At 46.2% G+C, this 13,930-nt stretch overlaps 1 protein-coding gene and 1 long non-coding RNA gene across 2 annotated transcripts in view; one reads left to right on the plus strand and one right to left on the minus strand.

Annotated features, from left to right (window-relative positions):
• Positions 1 to 10,820: 10,820 nt before the first annotated feature.
• Positions 10,821 to 12,039, minus strand: LOC137345985 (radiation-inducible immediate-early gene IEX-1-like). The gene is made up of 2 exons (XM_068009257.1): positions 11,823 to 12,039; positions 10,821 to 11,708 (listed from the first exon to the last, which is right to left on the minus strand). The coding sequence occupies exons 1-2, from the start codon at positions 12,027 to 12,029 to the stop codon at positions 11,382 to 11,384; spliced, it is 534 nt and encodes a 177-aa protein (XP_067865358.1). The 5' UTR covers positions 12,030 to 12,039; the 3' UTR covers positions 10,821 to 11,381.
• Positions 12,040 to 12,828: 789 nt separating this feature from the next.
• LOC137345986 (uncharacterized) overlaps positions 12,829 to 13,930 on the plus strand; it is a 79,047-nt gene continuing 77,945 nt past the window's right edge. Inside the window, exon 1 of the long non-coding RNA XR_010968623.1 lies at positions 12,829 to 12,896. This is a non-coding gene — a long non-coding RNA (uncharacterized lncRNA). The remainder of the gene's footprint in view (positions 12,897 to 13,930) is intronic.

Raw genomic sequence — 13,930 nt, forward strand, 5'->3', positions numbered from 1 at the left:
TTAAAGAAATTTATAAAGGAACAGATAAAAGGTGACTTTTCTAGGAGCTTAGGATGGCCACCTAATTTGCAACACTGTATCCTACATTGCAAAGCCAGTGAGGTGGAGACAAAATGACTGCTCATCCCAGCAAGAACAAAGACCCAGGAAATTTAAGGGAACTGCCTGTTCTTTTTGGCAAGGAGAAATACACTGCTAACCATCATACTTGAATCAATCGGTGACTGCCATGTGACAAGCCTCCCCTCCCCCCCCCTCCCACTCTGTGGTTTTAAGCTGGTGTTTCTCTACAGCAGGTTGAGAAGCATCTGGACTCTGACACATGCAGACCCAAGTGGGGGTCCCCTCTCTCTCTCTCTCTGTTTCAGCTTGCAAGGTCCAAACTCTGGCTGCTGGCTGACCACCTCTGCATACTCCAGCTACAATCAGAAACCCCTTTGGAGGAGATCACCCACATTGCTGTTTCCAAGAGACCTACTGAATCAGTCATCTATCTCTTCAAACTAAAGCCTCAGGACCACCGAATTCAGCCAGAAGCCAGCTGAATCACCAAATTCCACAGATTGTATACCCTTTTTTTCCTATGGACTCTAATTCGACCAATCTACCCTTCCCCACTCTGTAACCTATTTGTGTGTGTGTGAACCTCTAGTGTGTGCGTGAATGTAAAAGTTGGCATGTGGTTTATTATTTTAATTAGTTCAGTTTAAGGACCATAAAGTTAACCTCTTTCTTTGCTGAACTCAAGAAGACCTGTCCAATTGGTTCTGTTATGATCATAGCAAGTAAGTAATCAAACAACTATTGAATTTGCCAGTACATTCACTTCAAGAAAGAATTAAACCAGTTGTGGGAAAACAAGGAGACGGAAAAGAGGGAAGCCCTTCAATTCCTCCTCACCTGACTGTAACACTATCTACTCTGTCCAGACACCTCATGATTTTGAATACCTCTATCAAGTCACCTTTTAGCCTTCTCCTTTCTAAGGAAGATTGTTGAGGTACATTCCGGCAAGCATTTGGACATTTGGGATTGAAATGTCCCATTCATTTGTGAATAGCTGGAGATAGTTCCAAGTGAGAGAAAAAGAAAAGAATTAATGAATGGATCAATGCGTGAATGAATGAATGAGTGTGTGAATGAATGAATGAAGGAATGAATATCGCATCTTTCATGACCTCAGGACATTGCAAAGCACTTTACAGCCAATAAAGTATTTTGAAGTGTAGACACTGTTATAATGCAGGAAATGTGGCAGCCAATGTATGCACAGTGCGGTCCCACACAAAACATTGAGATAACTGACCTAATGTTTTCCATTTAATAATGTTGGTTGAGGACAAGCTGTTGGCCAGGATAATGGGGAGAACTCCCCTGCTCTTTGAATAGTACTGTGGGATCTTTCACATCTACCTGAGAGAGCAGGCAGGACCTTAGTTTAACATCGGATCTGAAAGACGGCACCTCTAACAGTGCGGCACTCCTTCAGTACTGCACTGGCAGTGTCAGCCTAAATGATGTGCTCAAGTCTCTGGAAAAGGTCTTGAACCATCTGACTCAGAGATGAGAGTCCAACCCACTGAACAAGGCTGAAAAGAACAAGAACATACATTTCTAAAGCTCCTTTAATGTTGCAAAACGTTCCAAGGTGCTTCACAGGAATATTATGGGACCAAATTTGACATTGAGCCATCAGCAGACAGTAGGACAGATGAACAAACAAAAACTTGGCAAAAGTGGTGGGTGTTAAGGGGCGTTTTCAAGGAAGTGAAAGAGAGAGAGAGGTGGAGAGGTTTAGGGAAGGAGTTCCCGAGCTTAGGGCCTAGGCAGCTGCGGGCATGGCAACCAATAATGGACCGATCAAAATTGGGGAGGCCAGAATAGGAGGAGCACAGATATCTCGGAGGGTTGTGGGGCTGAAGAGATTACAGAGATTTGGAGGGGCGAGGTCATGGAGGGATTTGAAAACAAGAATGAAACGTTTAAAACTGAGGTATTGACAGATTAGGAGCCAAGGTGGTTTAGCAAGCACAAGGGAGATGGGAGAATGGGACTTTGTGCAAATTGGGATACAGACAGCAGAGTTTTGGATGAGCTCCAGTTTCTGCAGGGTGGAAGATGGGAGGCTGGTTGGGACAGCATCAGAATAGTTAAGACTAGAGGTAACTACCTACATGATGCAGATGCACTCAGTACTGGGGCACTGGTGGGATGAAGTCAGGCTGCCAGTAACAACTCTTGTGGTGACATCTATGCAGAGAGGAGCCAACTGTAAACAGTAGCCAGTCCAATTGGGTTGAATGGCCTCTTTCTGTGCTGGAATTCCTATGTAATTCCATGTAAAGATGAGTCAGGATTAGAGGGCAGGACAGGTTCTATAAACAGTGGGCAATCAACACTGCCTGATTAGCACCCCAATGGTGAAGACAAACCAATGTCTATTGGAAAACCCCATGTCGACATTGCGAGCCTCATCTGCCGAAATAACTTGCAATTACACCCTCCGACCAGTATTGGTGCTGTAGTTTTACTGAGCTGGTGTGTGCAATCACATACTTACACAGTTTTCCATTTATTAGGATTTATTATGAATAAAGTTGATGGGAAGTGCATCAATATGTAATATTTTTAAAATATATTCGGCAGATAATTGGTAGAGCTAGAATAACCCATCACCCTGGAGGCTGTAGATATATTAGCATTTCGTTCAACATTTTCCATCAATTTGGGAATATTTTGCTTCTTCCTTGATGTGACAATGCGATAGATTTTTCAACTTCCATCCCCAATGTAAACCTGGTGTGTAGGTCAGCAAAAGAACTAGAGACGACATGAGGGGAGAAAAGAAATTACGCAGCAATTTGTCATGATCTAGAGTGCACTGCTTGAAGGTGCGGTGGAAGCAGATTGAATAATAACTTTCAAACTGGAATTGGAGAAATACTTGAAAGGGAAAGAATTGTAGGGCTGTGTGGAAAGGGGAGGGGAGTGGGAGTAATTAGATAGCTCTTACGAAGACCTAGCATGGGCATGATGGGCCGAATAGTCACTTTCGGTTCTGCATCATTTTATGATTCTATAAATTAATTCCCACTGCAAAATTCCAGCCTGCCAATTCCCTCAGAGCCAGGATATTTGAGGACCTATATCTCCGTTCGTGACTCAAGCTTCCAAAGCCACACGAATCATTGGGAATTTCTCCCCTGCAATCAGTTCCCTGACATTCTTTTATCCATTGTAAATGCATTAGAATCTGTACTTGGTGCCCTGATTGCAGGTGAGATTGATAACATTAATCTCCTTTGAAAAACACCTCCTTCATGTCCCCTGAGTTCACAATTTACTTCCAGCTGAACTGAGAAATGCAAGACAATTAAGAATCTGCAGCTCACTGGCGATTAGCAGAGTGGGCGGGTGGTAGTGGTGAGGTGATGTTGGTGGGTAGGGTGACTTTGATGAAAGGTCACAGACCTGAAGTGTTAACTCAGTTTCTCTCTCCACAAATGCTGCCTGATCTGTTGGATATTTCCAGCATTTTCTGTTTTTATTTCAGATTTCCAGCATTTTTTTCTTATTCATTCATGGGATGTGGGCGTTGTTGGTTAGGCCAGCATTTATTGCCCATCCCTAATTGTCCTTGAGAAGGTGGTGGTGAGCTGCCTTCTTGAACCACTGCAGTCCATGTGGGGTAGGTACACCCACAGTGCTGTTAGGAAGGGAGTTCCAGGATTTTGACCCAGCGACAGTGAAGGAATGGAGATATAGTTCCAAGTCAGGATGGTGTGTGACTTGGAGGGGAACTTGCAGGTGGTGGTGTTCCCATGTATTTGCTGCCATTGTCCTTCTAGGTAGTAGAAGTCGTGGGTTTGGAAGGTACTGTCTAAGGAGCCTTGGTGCGTTGCTGCAGTGCATCTTGTAGATGGTACACACTGCTGCCACTGTGCGTCGGTGATGGAGGGAGTGAATGTTTGTGGATGGGGTGCCAATCAAGCGGGCTGCTTTGTCCTGGATGGTGTTGAGTTTCTTGAATGTTGTTGGAGCTGCACCCATCCAGGAAAGTGGAGAGTATTCCATCACACTCCTGACTTGTGCCTTGTAGATGGTGGACAGGCTTTGGGGAGTCAGGAGATGAGTTACTCCTCGCAGGATTCCTAGTCTCTGACCTGCTGTTATAACCATGGTATTTATATGGCTACTCCAGTTCAGTTTCTGGTGAATGGTAGCCCTTAGGATGTTGATAGTGGGGGATTCAGTGATGGTAATGCCATTGAAAGTCAAGGGGAGATGGTTAGATTCTCTCTTGTTGAAGATGTTCATTGCCTGGCACTTGTGTGGCACGAATGTTACTTGCCACTTATCAGTCCAAGCCTGTATATTGTCCAGGTCTTGCTGCATTTCTACATGGACTGCTTCAGTATCTGAGGATATACAGTGTTTTGCTTCTCCTGAGGCATAGTACAGGGAAGTCAAGACTATGTGTGGAGGTTATAATTATCTGGAAAGACTGAACAAGCTGGGGCTCTTTTCTATAGAAAACAAAGGGATGAGGTGAGTCTGCCTGATTAACACCCCAATGGTGAAAGCAAACAACTACACCAATTTCTATTCTAAATGCCCATGTCCACTTTGCTAACCTGATCTGCCAGATAAACTTGTCACACTGCAATTTAAAAAAAAAAAATTCTTTCATGGGATGTGGGTGTCACTGGCAAGGCCAGCATATGTTGCCCGTCCCCAATTACCCTGGAACTGAGTGGCTTGCTCGGCCATTTCAGAGGGCAATTAATAGTCAACCGTATTGCTGTGGCTTTGGAGTCATATGTAGGCCAGACCAGGCAAGAACAGCAGATTTCCTTCCCTTAAGGATATTAGTGAACCAGATCAATGACAGTTGCATGGTATCATTACTGAGACTAGCTTTTAACACCAGATTTTAAAAAAAATAATTAAATTAATTTAAATTTTACCAGCTGCTGTCATGGGATATGAACCCACATCCCCAGGGAATTTACATAGGCGACTAGATTATTAGTTCAGTGACATTACCGCTACCCCACCCCATCTCTGTTTACGGCTTCCTGGGGATGGTGTAATTACATATTTACAGTTTTCTATTATAAGTATGGACACAGGGAATTATGCAAGTCTTTTTACCGAATAGGAGTCTTTACGATTATGAAAGAGTTCGAAAGGGTAGATGTAGAGAAGATATTTTCACTTGTGGGAGAATTCAAAGCTGGGGGGCTACAAATATAAGACAATCACGAATAAAGCCAATGCAGAATTCAGGTAAAACACCAGAGAGCGGTGAGAATGTTGAACTCACTACCACATGGAGTGGTTGAGGCATTCAAGAAGCAGCTAGATAACTGTACGGGGAAGAAAGGAAGAGAAGGATATGCTGACAGGGTGAGATGATGAGGGGTGGGGCATAAACACTGGTGTGGACCAGTTGTGCCAAAAGACCTGCTTGTGTGCTGTAATTTCTATGTAAAAGTGAATCAGGATTAGAGGGCAGGGGGGTTACTAAAGCAGGACATGAAGATTGGGCAGGTTCTATAAAGGACAAGTGATCGACTCTGCCTGATGGCAGTACCCCAATGGCAAAGACAAACAATTCCCCTGATATCTATTCCAAAAACCCATCAGCACATTGCTAGCCTGCTCTGCCCAAATAAGCTGCAGTTACACTCTCCAGGCAGCAGTGCTGCAGCTTTACAAGGAGCGGTGCAACTACACATTTACAGAGAAAGGTACCCAAGATAAATCTGGGTAGCCCAGTTAGCTAGATAGCTAGTTTAGGACACTATCACCCAGCATGGGTTCCATTCCTGCTCAGAGGAAAGCAATAGGAAACCACCTAATATACTCCCTGTCTGAGTCATGCTCATCTCTCCTGCATCGAGGGGGAAAAGAAAAAAGAGTAGAGGGCAAGCTATTGGCATGGTCTTCTTCTTCTTTGGCCTCCTTGTCTCGAGAGACAATGGGTAACCGCCTGGAGGTGGTCAGTGGTTTGTGAAGCAGCGCCTGGAGTGGCTATAAAGGCCAATTCTAGAGTGACAGACTCTTCTACAGGCACTGCAGATAAAATTGGTTGTCGGGGCTGTTACACAGTTGGCTCTCGCCTTGCGCTTCTGTCTTTTTTCCTGCCAACAGCTAAGTCTCTTCGACTCGCCACACTTTAGCCCCACCTTTATGGCTGCCCGCCAGCTCTGGCAATCGCTGGCAACTGACTCCCACGACTTGTGATCAATGTCACAGGACTTCATGTTGCATTTGCAGATGCCTTTAAAGCGGAGACATGGACGGCCGGTGGGTCTGATACCAGTGACGAGCTCACTGTACAATGTGTCCTTGGGGATCCTGCCATCTTCCATGTGGCTCACATGGCCAAGCCATCTCAAGCGCCGTTGGCTCAGTAGGGTGTATATGCTGGGGATGTTGGCAGCCTCGAGGACTTCTGTGTTGGAGATACGGTCCTGCCACCTGATGCCAAGGATTCTCCCGAGGCAGCGAAGATGGAATGAATTGAAACATCGCTCTCGGCTGACATACGTTGTCCAGGCCTCGCTGCCATAGTGCAAGGTACTGAGGACACAGGCTTGATACACTCGGACTTTTGTGTTCCGTGTCAGTGTGCCATTTTCCCACACTCTCTTGGCCAGTCTGGACATAGCAGCGGATGCCTTTCCCATGCGCTTGTTGATTTCTGCATCTAGAGACAGGTTACTGGTGATAGTTGAGCCTAGGTAGGTGAACTCTTGAACCACTTCCAGAGTGTGGTTGCCGATCTTGATGGATGGAGCATTTCTGACGTCCTGTCCCATGATGTTCGTTTTCTTGAGGCTGATGGTTAGGCCAAATTTGTTGCAGGCAGCCACAATCCTGTCGATGAGTCTTTGTAGACACTCTTCAGTGTGAGATGTTAATGCAGCATCGTCAGCAACGAGGAGTTCCCTGATGAGGACTTTCCGTACTTTGGTCTTCGCTCTAAGACGGGCAAGGTTGAACAACCTGCTACTTGATCTTGTGTGGAGGAAAATTCTTTCTTCTGAAGACTTGAACGCATGTGAGAGCAGCAGTGAGAAGAAGATCCCAAACAGTGTGGGTGCGAGAACACAGCCCTGTTTCACGCCACTCAGGATAGGAAACAGGTCTGATGAGGCACCGCTTTGCTGAATTGTGCCTTTCATATTGTCATGGAATGAGGTGATGATACTTAGTAGCTTTGGTGGACATCCGATCTTTTCTAGTAGTCTGAAGAGATCACGTCTGCTGACGAGGTCAAAGGCTTTGGTGAGATCAATGAAAGCAATGTGGAGGGGCATCTGTTGTTCACGGCATTTCTCCTATAGCTGCCGAAGGGAGAACAGCATGTCAATGGTGTATCTCTCTGCTCAAAAGCCACACTGTGCTTCAGGGTAGACACGCTCAACCAGCTTCTGTAGCCTGTTTAAAGCGACTCGAACGAACACTTTCCCCACTATGCTAAGCAGGGAGATTCCATGGTAGTTGTTGCAGTCACTGCGGTCACCCTTGTTCTTATAGAGGGTGATGATATTGGCATCGCGCATGTCCTGTCGTACTGCTCCCTCATCCCAGCACAGGCAAAGCAGTTCGTAGAGTGCTGAAAGTATAGCAGGCTTAGCACTCTTGATGATTTCAGGGGTAATGCCGTCCTTCCCAGGGGCTTTTTCACTGGCTAGAGAATCAATAGCATCACTGAGTTCCGATTTTGTTGGCTGTACGTCCAGCTCATCCATGACTGGCAGAGACTGGGCTGCATTGAGGGCAGTCTCAGTGACAACATTCTCCCTGGAGTACAGTTCTAGGTAGTGCTCCACCCAGCGGTCCATTTGCTTGCGTTGGTCAGTGATTGTGTCCCCTGATTTAGATTTGAGGGGGGCGATCTTCTTGATGTTTGGCCCAAAAGCTCTCTTAATGCCATTATACATTCCTCTGATGTTTCCGGCGTCGGAGGCCATCTGCATACGACTGCATAGGTGTTGCCAGTAGTCTTTTGTGCAGCGCCTGGCTGTTCATTGTGCAGCGCTTCTGGCTGCTTTAAGTGTTACAGATGTTAACTCGCTGAGGACTTTCTTGTAGTTCAGCAGTGCAATGCGCTTAGTGGCTATGACAGGTTCCAGCTCTTCAAAGTGAGATTGAAACCAGTCTGCATTCTGCTTCACACATTTGCCATAAGTGGTCATTGCTGAGTCATAGATGATGTCTCTGATGTGGGACCACTTGGTCTCTGCATCCCCTGTAGGAGTGTTTTGAAGGGCTTTTTCAAGTGAATTTAGAAACTTATGCAACAGCTGTGGATAAGAAATTCTGCTAGTGTTGATGCGCGGGTGGCCCTTCTGCTTGGAGTGATGCAGCTTCTTTGGTTTGCGTCTAACCTTGCTGCACACCAGGGAGTGGTCGGTGTCACAGTCCGCACTGTGGAAGCTGCGTGTGGTTTGAAAGAGGCTCGCCTTGTGATGATGAGGGCCAGCTGGTGCCAACGACGTGATCTTCGGTGCCTCCAAGAAACCTGGTGACAGGGTTTAGTATGAAAGAACGAGTTGGTGATGCAGAGGTTATGATAGGTACATAACTCAAGCAGTCTCTGTCCATTCTCATTCATCCTTCCAATGCCATAGCGCCCAAGGCAGGAGGGCCATGAGTCATGGTCGGCCCCAACCCTGGCATTAAAGTCCCCCAGCAGGAACAGATGTTTGGTATTGGCGATGCTACTAATGATATCATGGAGTTCCTCGTAGAACTGGTCTTTAACTTCAAGTGGGGAGCAGAGTGTTGGAGCATAGATGCTGAGTAGGTGTACTGGATCAAAGACGGTGAGCAGTCGGATGGACAGTAAGCGTTCCGAGCCATTTGAGGGTGGCTCTATCATACTGAGTAAAGAGTTTCTGATGGCGAGGCCCACTCCATGCTGTCTTGGCTCTTCAGGATCCCTACCCTGCCAGAAGAAGGTGTAGTCTTGCTCTCTTAGAGATCCACTCGCAGGGAGGCGTGTCTCCCGAAGTGCTGCGATGTCCATACTGAGTCTACTGAGCTCGTTGTTAATGATGGTGGTCTTCCGAGAATCTTTGATTTGTGTAAGGTCTTCCGACAGGCCAGGGCACGTAGATCTGACGTTCCAGCTTGTAAAACAAAGGGCTGGTACCTTCTTTCCTTTTGTTGTCATGCTGTTTGGTGCGGTGTTACAGTCCACTTGTCGGGCAGTGACCCTGAGCTCCAAGCACCCATTGAAGCAGGTGGACTGTGGCGGGACAGAACCTTACTGAATGGGGGCTGCCCGGTTTTGCGGTGGGCGGTAGCTGTCCAGTGAGATGCGATGACCTCTCCCACCGACAAAGGCAACCCGTGGCACCCATTCTCTCTGCCAATTGAGCTGGGCTGATAACCCGTAACTGCTGCCTTCCGTGCTGTTTTGGGTCGCTGTGAGGCGACTATGGAGTGACCGCTCCATGGCGCATACCTGGGCAGAGGTATGGAGGTTGTGAGTTGCCCAAGCGTCAAAACCCCCCTCTCGGCCTTGCTGGTGGGGTCCAAAGGAGTGCAGAGCACGACGTTTGGCACTGGTATGGCTGCAGGAACTGCCGGAAACATGCCAAATGGCTGCCTTCGCGGTTCTGCTCCAGATTTTCTGTTCGGGTTTACTCCCTGAGCCTTGGTCTCTCCCAAGCCGCCCACAAGGCACTGGGGTTGTTAGGGCCCCTGCTCAGGGATAGGTGGATGCCAGTGGGAGGAGGAAGGGGGTATGGTACTATTGGCATGGTACTATTATAAATATGGGCACAAAGATCTATCAAGAATAAAGTTGATGGGAATTGCATTTATTTGGCTGAATATTGATAGAGCAAACACACTAGATTTCTCAAACTCCAGCCCCAGTATAAACTTGCCATTGCTATTACGAAACCGAATAGCAAAGTGCTCTTTGTGGGATGGGCAGCCAATCTGCAATGATATTGAAGCCCAGACAGCAAGTTATAAATCTACCTGATTGGGGTGAAATCATGAACAGTTTTGATATTTCACCTATAAATAAGGAGAAACTTATACCAAAACAACAGGAAGGCAGGGAAAAAAAAAAAGTGAGGTGCTGGGATTTGGAATGCTCTGCCTGAAAGGACAGTAGCAGCAGGTTCAGGAGTAACTTGGGTGGCACAGCGGTTAGCACTGCAGCCTCACAGCTCCAGCGACCTCAATTCGATTCTGGGTACTGCCTGTGTGGAGTTTGCAAGCTCTCCCTGTGACCGTGTGGGTTTGTGCCGGGTGCTCCGGTTTCCTCCAACCACCAAAGACTTGCAGGTTGATAGGTAAATTGACCATTGTAAATTGCCCCTAGCGTAGGTAGGTGGTAGGGAATATGGGATTACTGTAGGATTAGTATAAATGGATGGTTCTTGGTCAGCACAGACTCAGTGTGCCGAAGGGCCAGTTTCAGTGCTGTATCTGTAAATAAAACAAACAAACAAAAAGGGAATGATGAAATATTTGAAGGAACGGTCATTGTAGGGCTAATGGGGGAGTAGGGGGAGTGGGAATAATTGGTAGCTCTTTTTGAAAGGGTCAGCACAGGTATGGCGAGCTAAAAATGATACAAGACAGAAGGAGCCTATATTAAAAAAAAGCATGTGGTATCATGGGCTAGTAAATCAAAGCCACCTCATTTTAAGCCCAATTTTACATCCAACCTTTACTGATCAAAAATGTAAAATATTTTCTTTAAAAGAAACAGCAAACCTTATCTAGAAAGTACAGTAATTTGGTTGCCAAGATATAAAAAAACACTTTACGCAATTTAAGACTTTTTTTAAAACACAAGTTTTATTACAACAAATAATTGTTCATAGAACATACCAGCATCAAAATGGAAAAGACCTATTGGATATACAAAACACTCTGATCCATTAACAATCTCAGACTTCGTTACAAAAGTGAAGTTTCTGGTCCCACTGCCAGGTGAGATCAACAAAACCATTTCAGTAAGAGACACTTATAAAACAAGTCCTCTACTTAAATAGTATTAATTTAAAAATTGTCCTTTACTTATTAAATAGTATTAATTTAAAATTGCCATAAATAAGTCATAAATATGATAAATAACAAATTTTCAAACTATTAACCACTGGCATCTAACAATAACATTGTGTTTAAAATAATCGAGGTAACCACTACAAAATAAGTTATTGGGGTTTTAAATATTACGACAGGAAGACGTAAAGTCGACCCCCCAACCCTCAAGTCTCTAGTGGGAAACATGCGTGTCCTTTACATTGCACCCACTTGTTACAGTACAGTTAGTTAACAGTGCCTCGAGCTCTGGCCAGTTTAATGCTAGAGCCTGTTCTGATCCTTCATTTCACACTTCAGATCCTGCAGGAGCGGACGACTCTTATAGGCTGCAGCAAATGTCCTCCTGCAGTTGGTTGGCTGCAGTTGGTTTCAGCTTCCGGGGATGCGGCGAGGAACACGACAGAGAGCACAGCAGAGTCTGAGGAGGAGGAGGAGGAGGAGGAGGCGGCGGGGGAAGGGGACGGGACAGAAGTTGAGACTTGCTCTGCAGCGCTCAGGTCCGGAGTGGAGAGGCTCAGCTCGTCTTCAGTCGCGGTGTACACTTGAAAGAGGACGATGGAGACGAAAAACAGGAGTAGCCTCTTGGTTATGTCCTTTTCTGTAGGAAGCGACCTCCTCACCTAGGGAAGATAGAAGAAAGTTACAGCCTGTTAGATACAATGCTTTATATGACTGAACGTTGAAAACATAATGCGGACTGGGTACTTTTATAGTCGTATTGACAAGATTGGTACCTGGCGAGGTGGGTAGAGAACTTTCAAGGATCGTCTCTTGCGTCGATTGGGTTTCTGGTTTTCCCGGATGGGCTCGAAAGTAAAGACCTGGGGCATTGTAGGCTTGCGGCCGGTGAATCCCATGGTCTGCCGCTCCGAGCTAGCCTGCTGGCTCAATTCACAACGCCGAGGGAGAGACATGCTCCTTGTAGTGTAAATAACTTGCATGGTTTGTCAAATTTGTGAATGAATATCAATTAGCCCGCCACCCTCGCTTTTATTGCCCATCTCTGCCCCGCCCCCGAATTTGATTGGATATCTTTAATGCGTCACAATGCCCAAGGTCTTGTCTTCACATTCCTCTCTCTGCTTGCAATTGGTCAGAAGGAGCTGCTGCGCTGTGATTGGCTCAGTGTCCGACCGCTCATTATACTCTAATGAATGAAATGGAAACGGAGGGTGCGGCTGGTAAATTTCCAGATTGTTTGCGGTCACTGCGGAGGAGGGAGAGAGAGAGAAGGGAAAAATACCAACTCTTTTATTCTTAGGGCAAGTACCGAAGTAAAGCTGCTGTGAAAATGAAATATTCGATGGGAAATACATACAAATAAAAGTTGGATGAAGAAACTGCAGGAAATAATTAAGATGGAAAGAGGAGAGATAATTGATAAGCTAGTCAAACTTAGAATCTCTTGGGGAGGGGTCTGTATATTTACATAAGCAAGGGAAGAGATAACAGAGACGCTATAAATGTTTATAAAAAATTATGAGAAAAGGGAATAGTGTTGACATCTTGGGGGTTACCATTGACCAGAAACTGATCTGGACCAGCCATATAAATAAAAATAAAATACTGCAGATGCTGGAAATCTGAAATAAAAACAAGAAATGCTGGAAATACTCAGCAGGTCTGGCAGCATCTGGGGAGAGAGAGGCAGAGTTAACGTTTTGGGTCAGTGACCCTACAGCAGAACTGTTCTGATGAAGGATCACTGACCTGAAACATTAACTCTGCTTCTCTCTCCACAGATGCTACAGGACCAGCCATATAAATATTGTGGCTACAAGAGCAGCTCAGAGGCTGGGAATTCTGTGGTGAGTAACTCGCCTCTCTGACTCCCCAAACCCTGTCCAACATCTACAAGGCACATTTCAGGAGTGTGATGGGATACTCTCCATTTGCCTGGATGGGTGCAGGTCCAAAAACACTCAAGAAGCTCGACACCACCAAAGGGTGGCGCAGTGACGCAGTGGTTAGCACCGCAGCCTCACAACTCCAGTGACCCAGGTTTGGTTCTGGGGACTGCCTGTGCAGAGTTTGCATGTTCTCCCTGTGAGCGCGTGGGTTTCCGCCGGGTGCTCCAGTTTCCTCCCACAGCCAAAGACTTGCAGGTTGATAGGTAAATTGGCCATTGTAAATTGCCCCTAGTGTAGGTAGGTGGTAAGAAAATGGTTGGGATGTGGTAGGGAATATGGGATTAATGTAGGATTAATATAAATGGGTGGTTGTTGGGCGGCACAGACTCGGTGGGCCGAAGGGCCTGTTTCAGTGCTGTATCTCTCTCTCTATGACCATCCAGGACAAAGCAGTCCACTTAATTGGCACCCCATCCACAAACATTCACTCCCTCCACCACCGACGCACAGTGGCAGCAGTGTGTACCATCTACAAGATGCACTGCAGCAAATCACTAAGGCTCCTTTGACAGCACCTTCCAAAACTGCAACCTCTACCACCTAGTAAGACAAGGGCAGCAGATGCATGGGAACACCACCACCTGCAAGTTCCCCATCAAGCTACACACTATCCTGACATGGAACAATATCGCCTTCACTGTCGCTGGGTCAAAATCCTGGAGCTCCCTTCCTAACAGCACTGTGGGTGTACCTACCCCACATTGACTGCAGCAGTTCAAGAAGACAGCTCACCAGTACCTTCTCAAGGGCAATTAGGGATGGGCAATAAATGCTGGCCTAGCCAGCGATGCCCACATCCCATGAACAAATAAAGGATGGATGGACAGTTAATGTTATGCATATATTTTAAAAGGGAGGTGGCACGAATCAAGGGGAACTATAGTCCAGTTAGTTGAATGTCAGTGGTAGGGAAGAAAATGGAATCCTCACTA

Source organism: Heterodontus francisci, chromosome 29, assembly GCF_036365525.1.
Source record: "Heterodontus francisci isolate sHetFra1 chromosome 29, sHetFra1.hap1, whole genome shotgun sequence".
In the NCBI taxonomy this organism is placed as follows: domain Eukaryota; kingdom Metazoa; phylum Chordata; class Chondrichthyes; order Heterodontiformes; family Heterodontidae; genus Heterodontus; species Heterodontus francisci.

What these genes read in the sequence shown, in the direction of transcription:
- LOC137345985 (XM_068009257.1), bottom strand. Translation starts at nt 12,029, where the DNA reads ATGCAAGTTATTTACACTACAAGGAGCATGTCTCTCCCTCGGCGTTGT. An exon ending in TTCTCTACCCACCTCGCCAG is followed by an intron (nt 11,709 to 11,822) that starts GTACCAATCTTG and finishes TATCTTCCCTAG; the next exon opens with GTGAGGAGGTCGCTTCCTAC.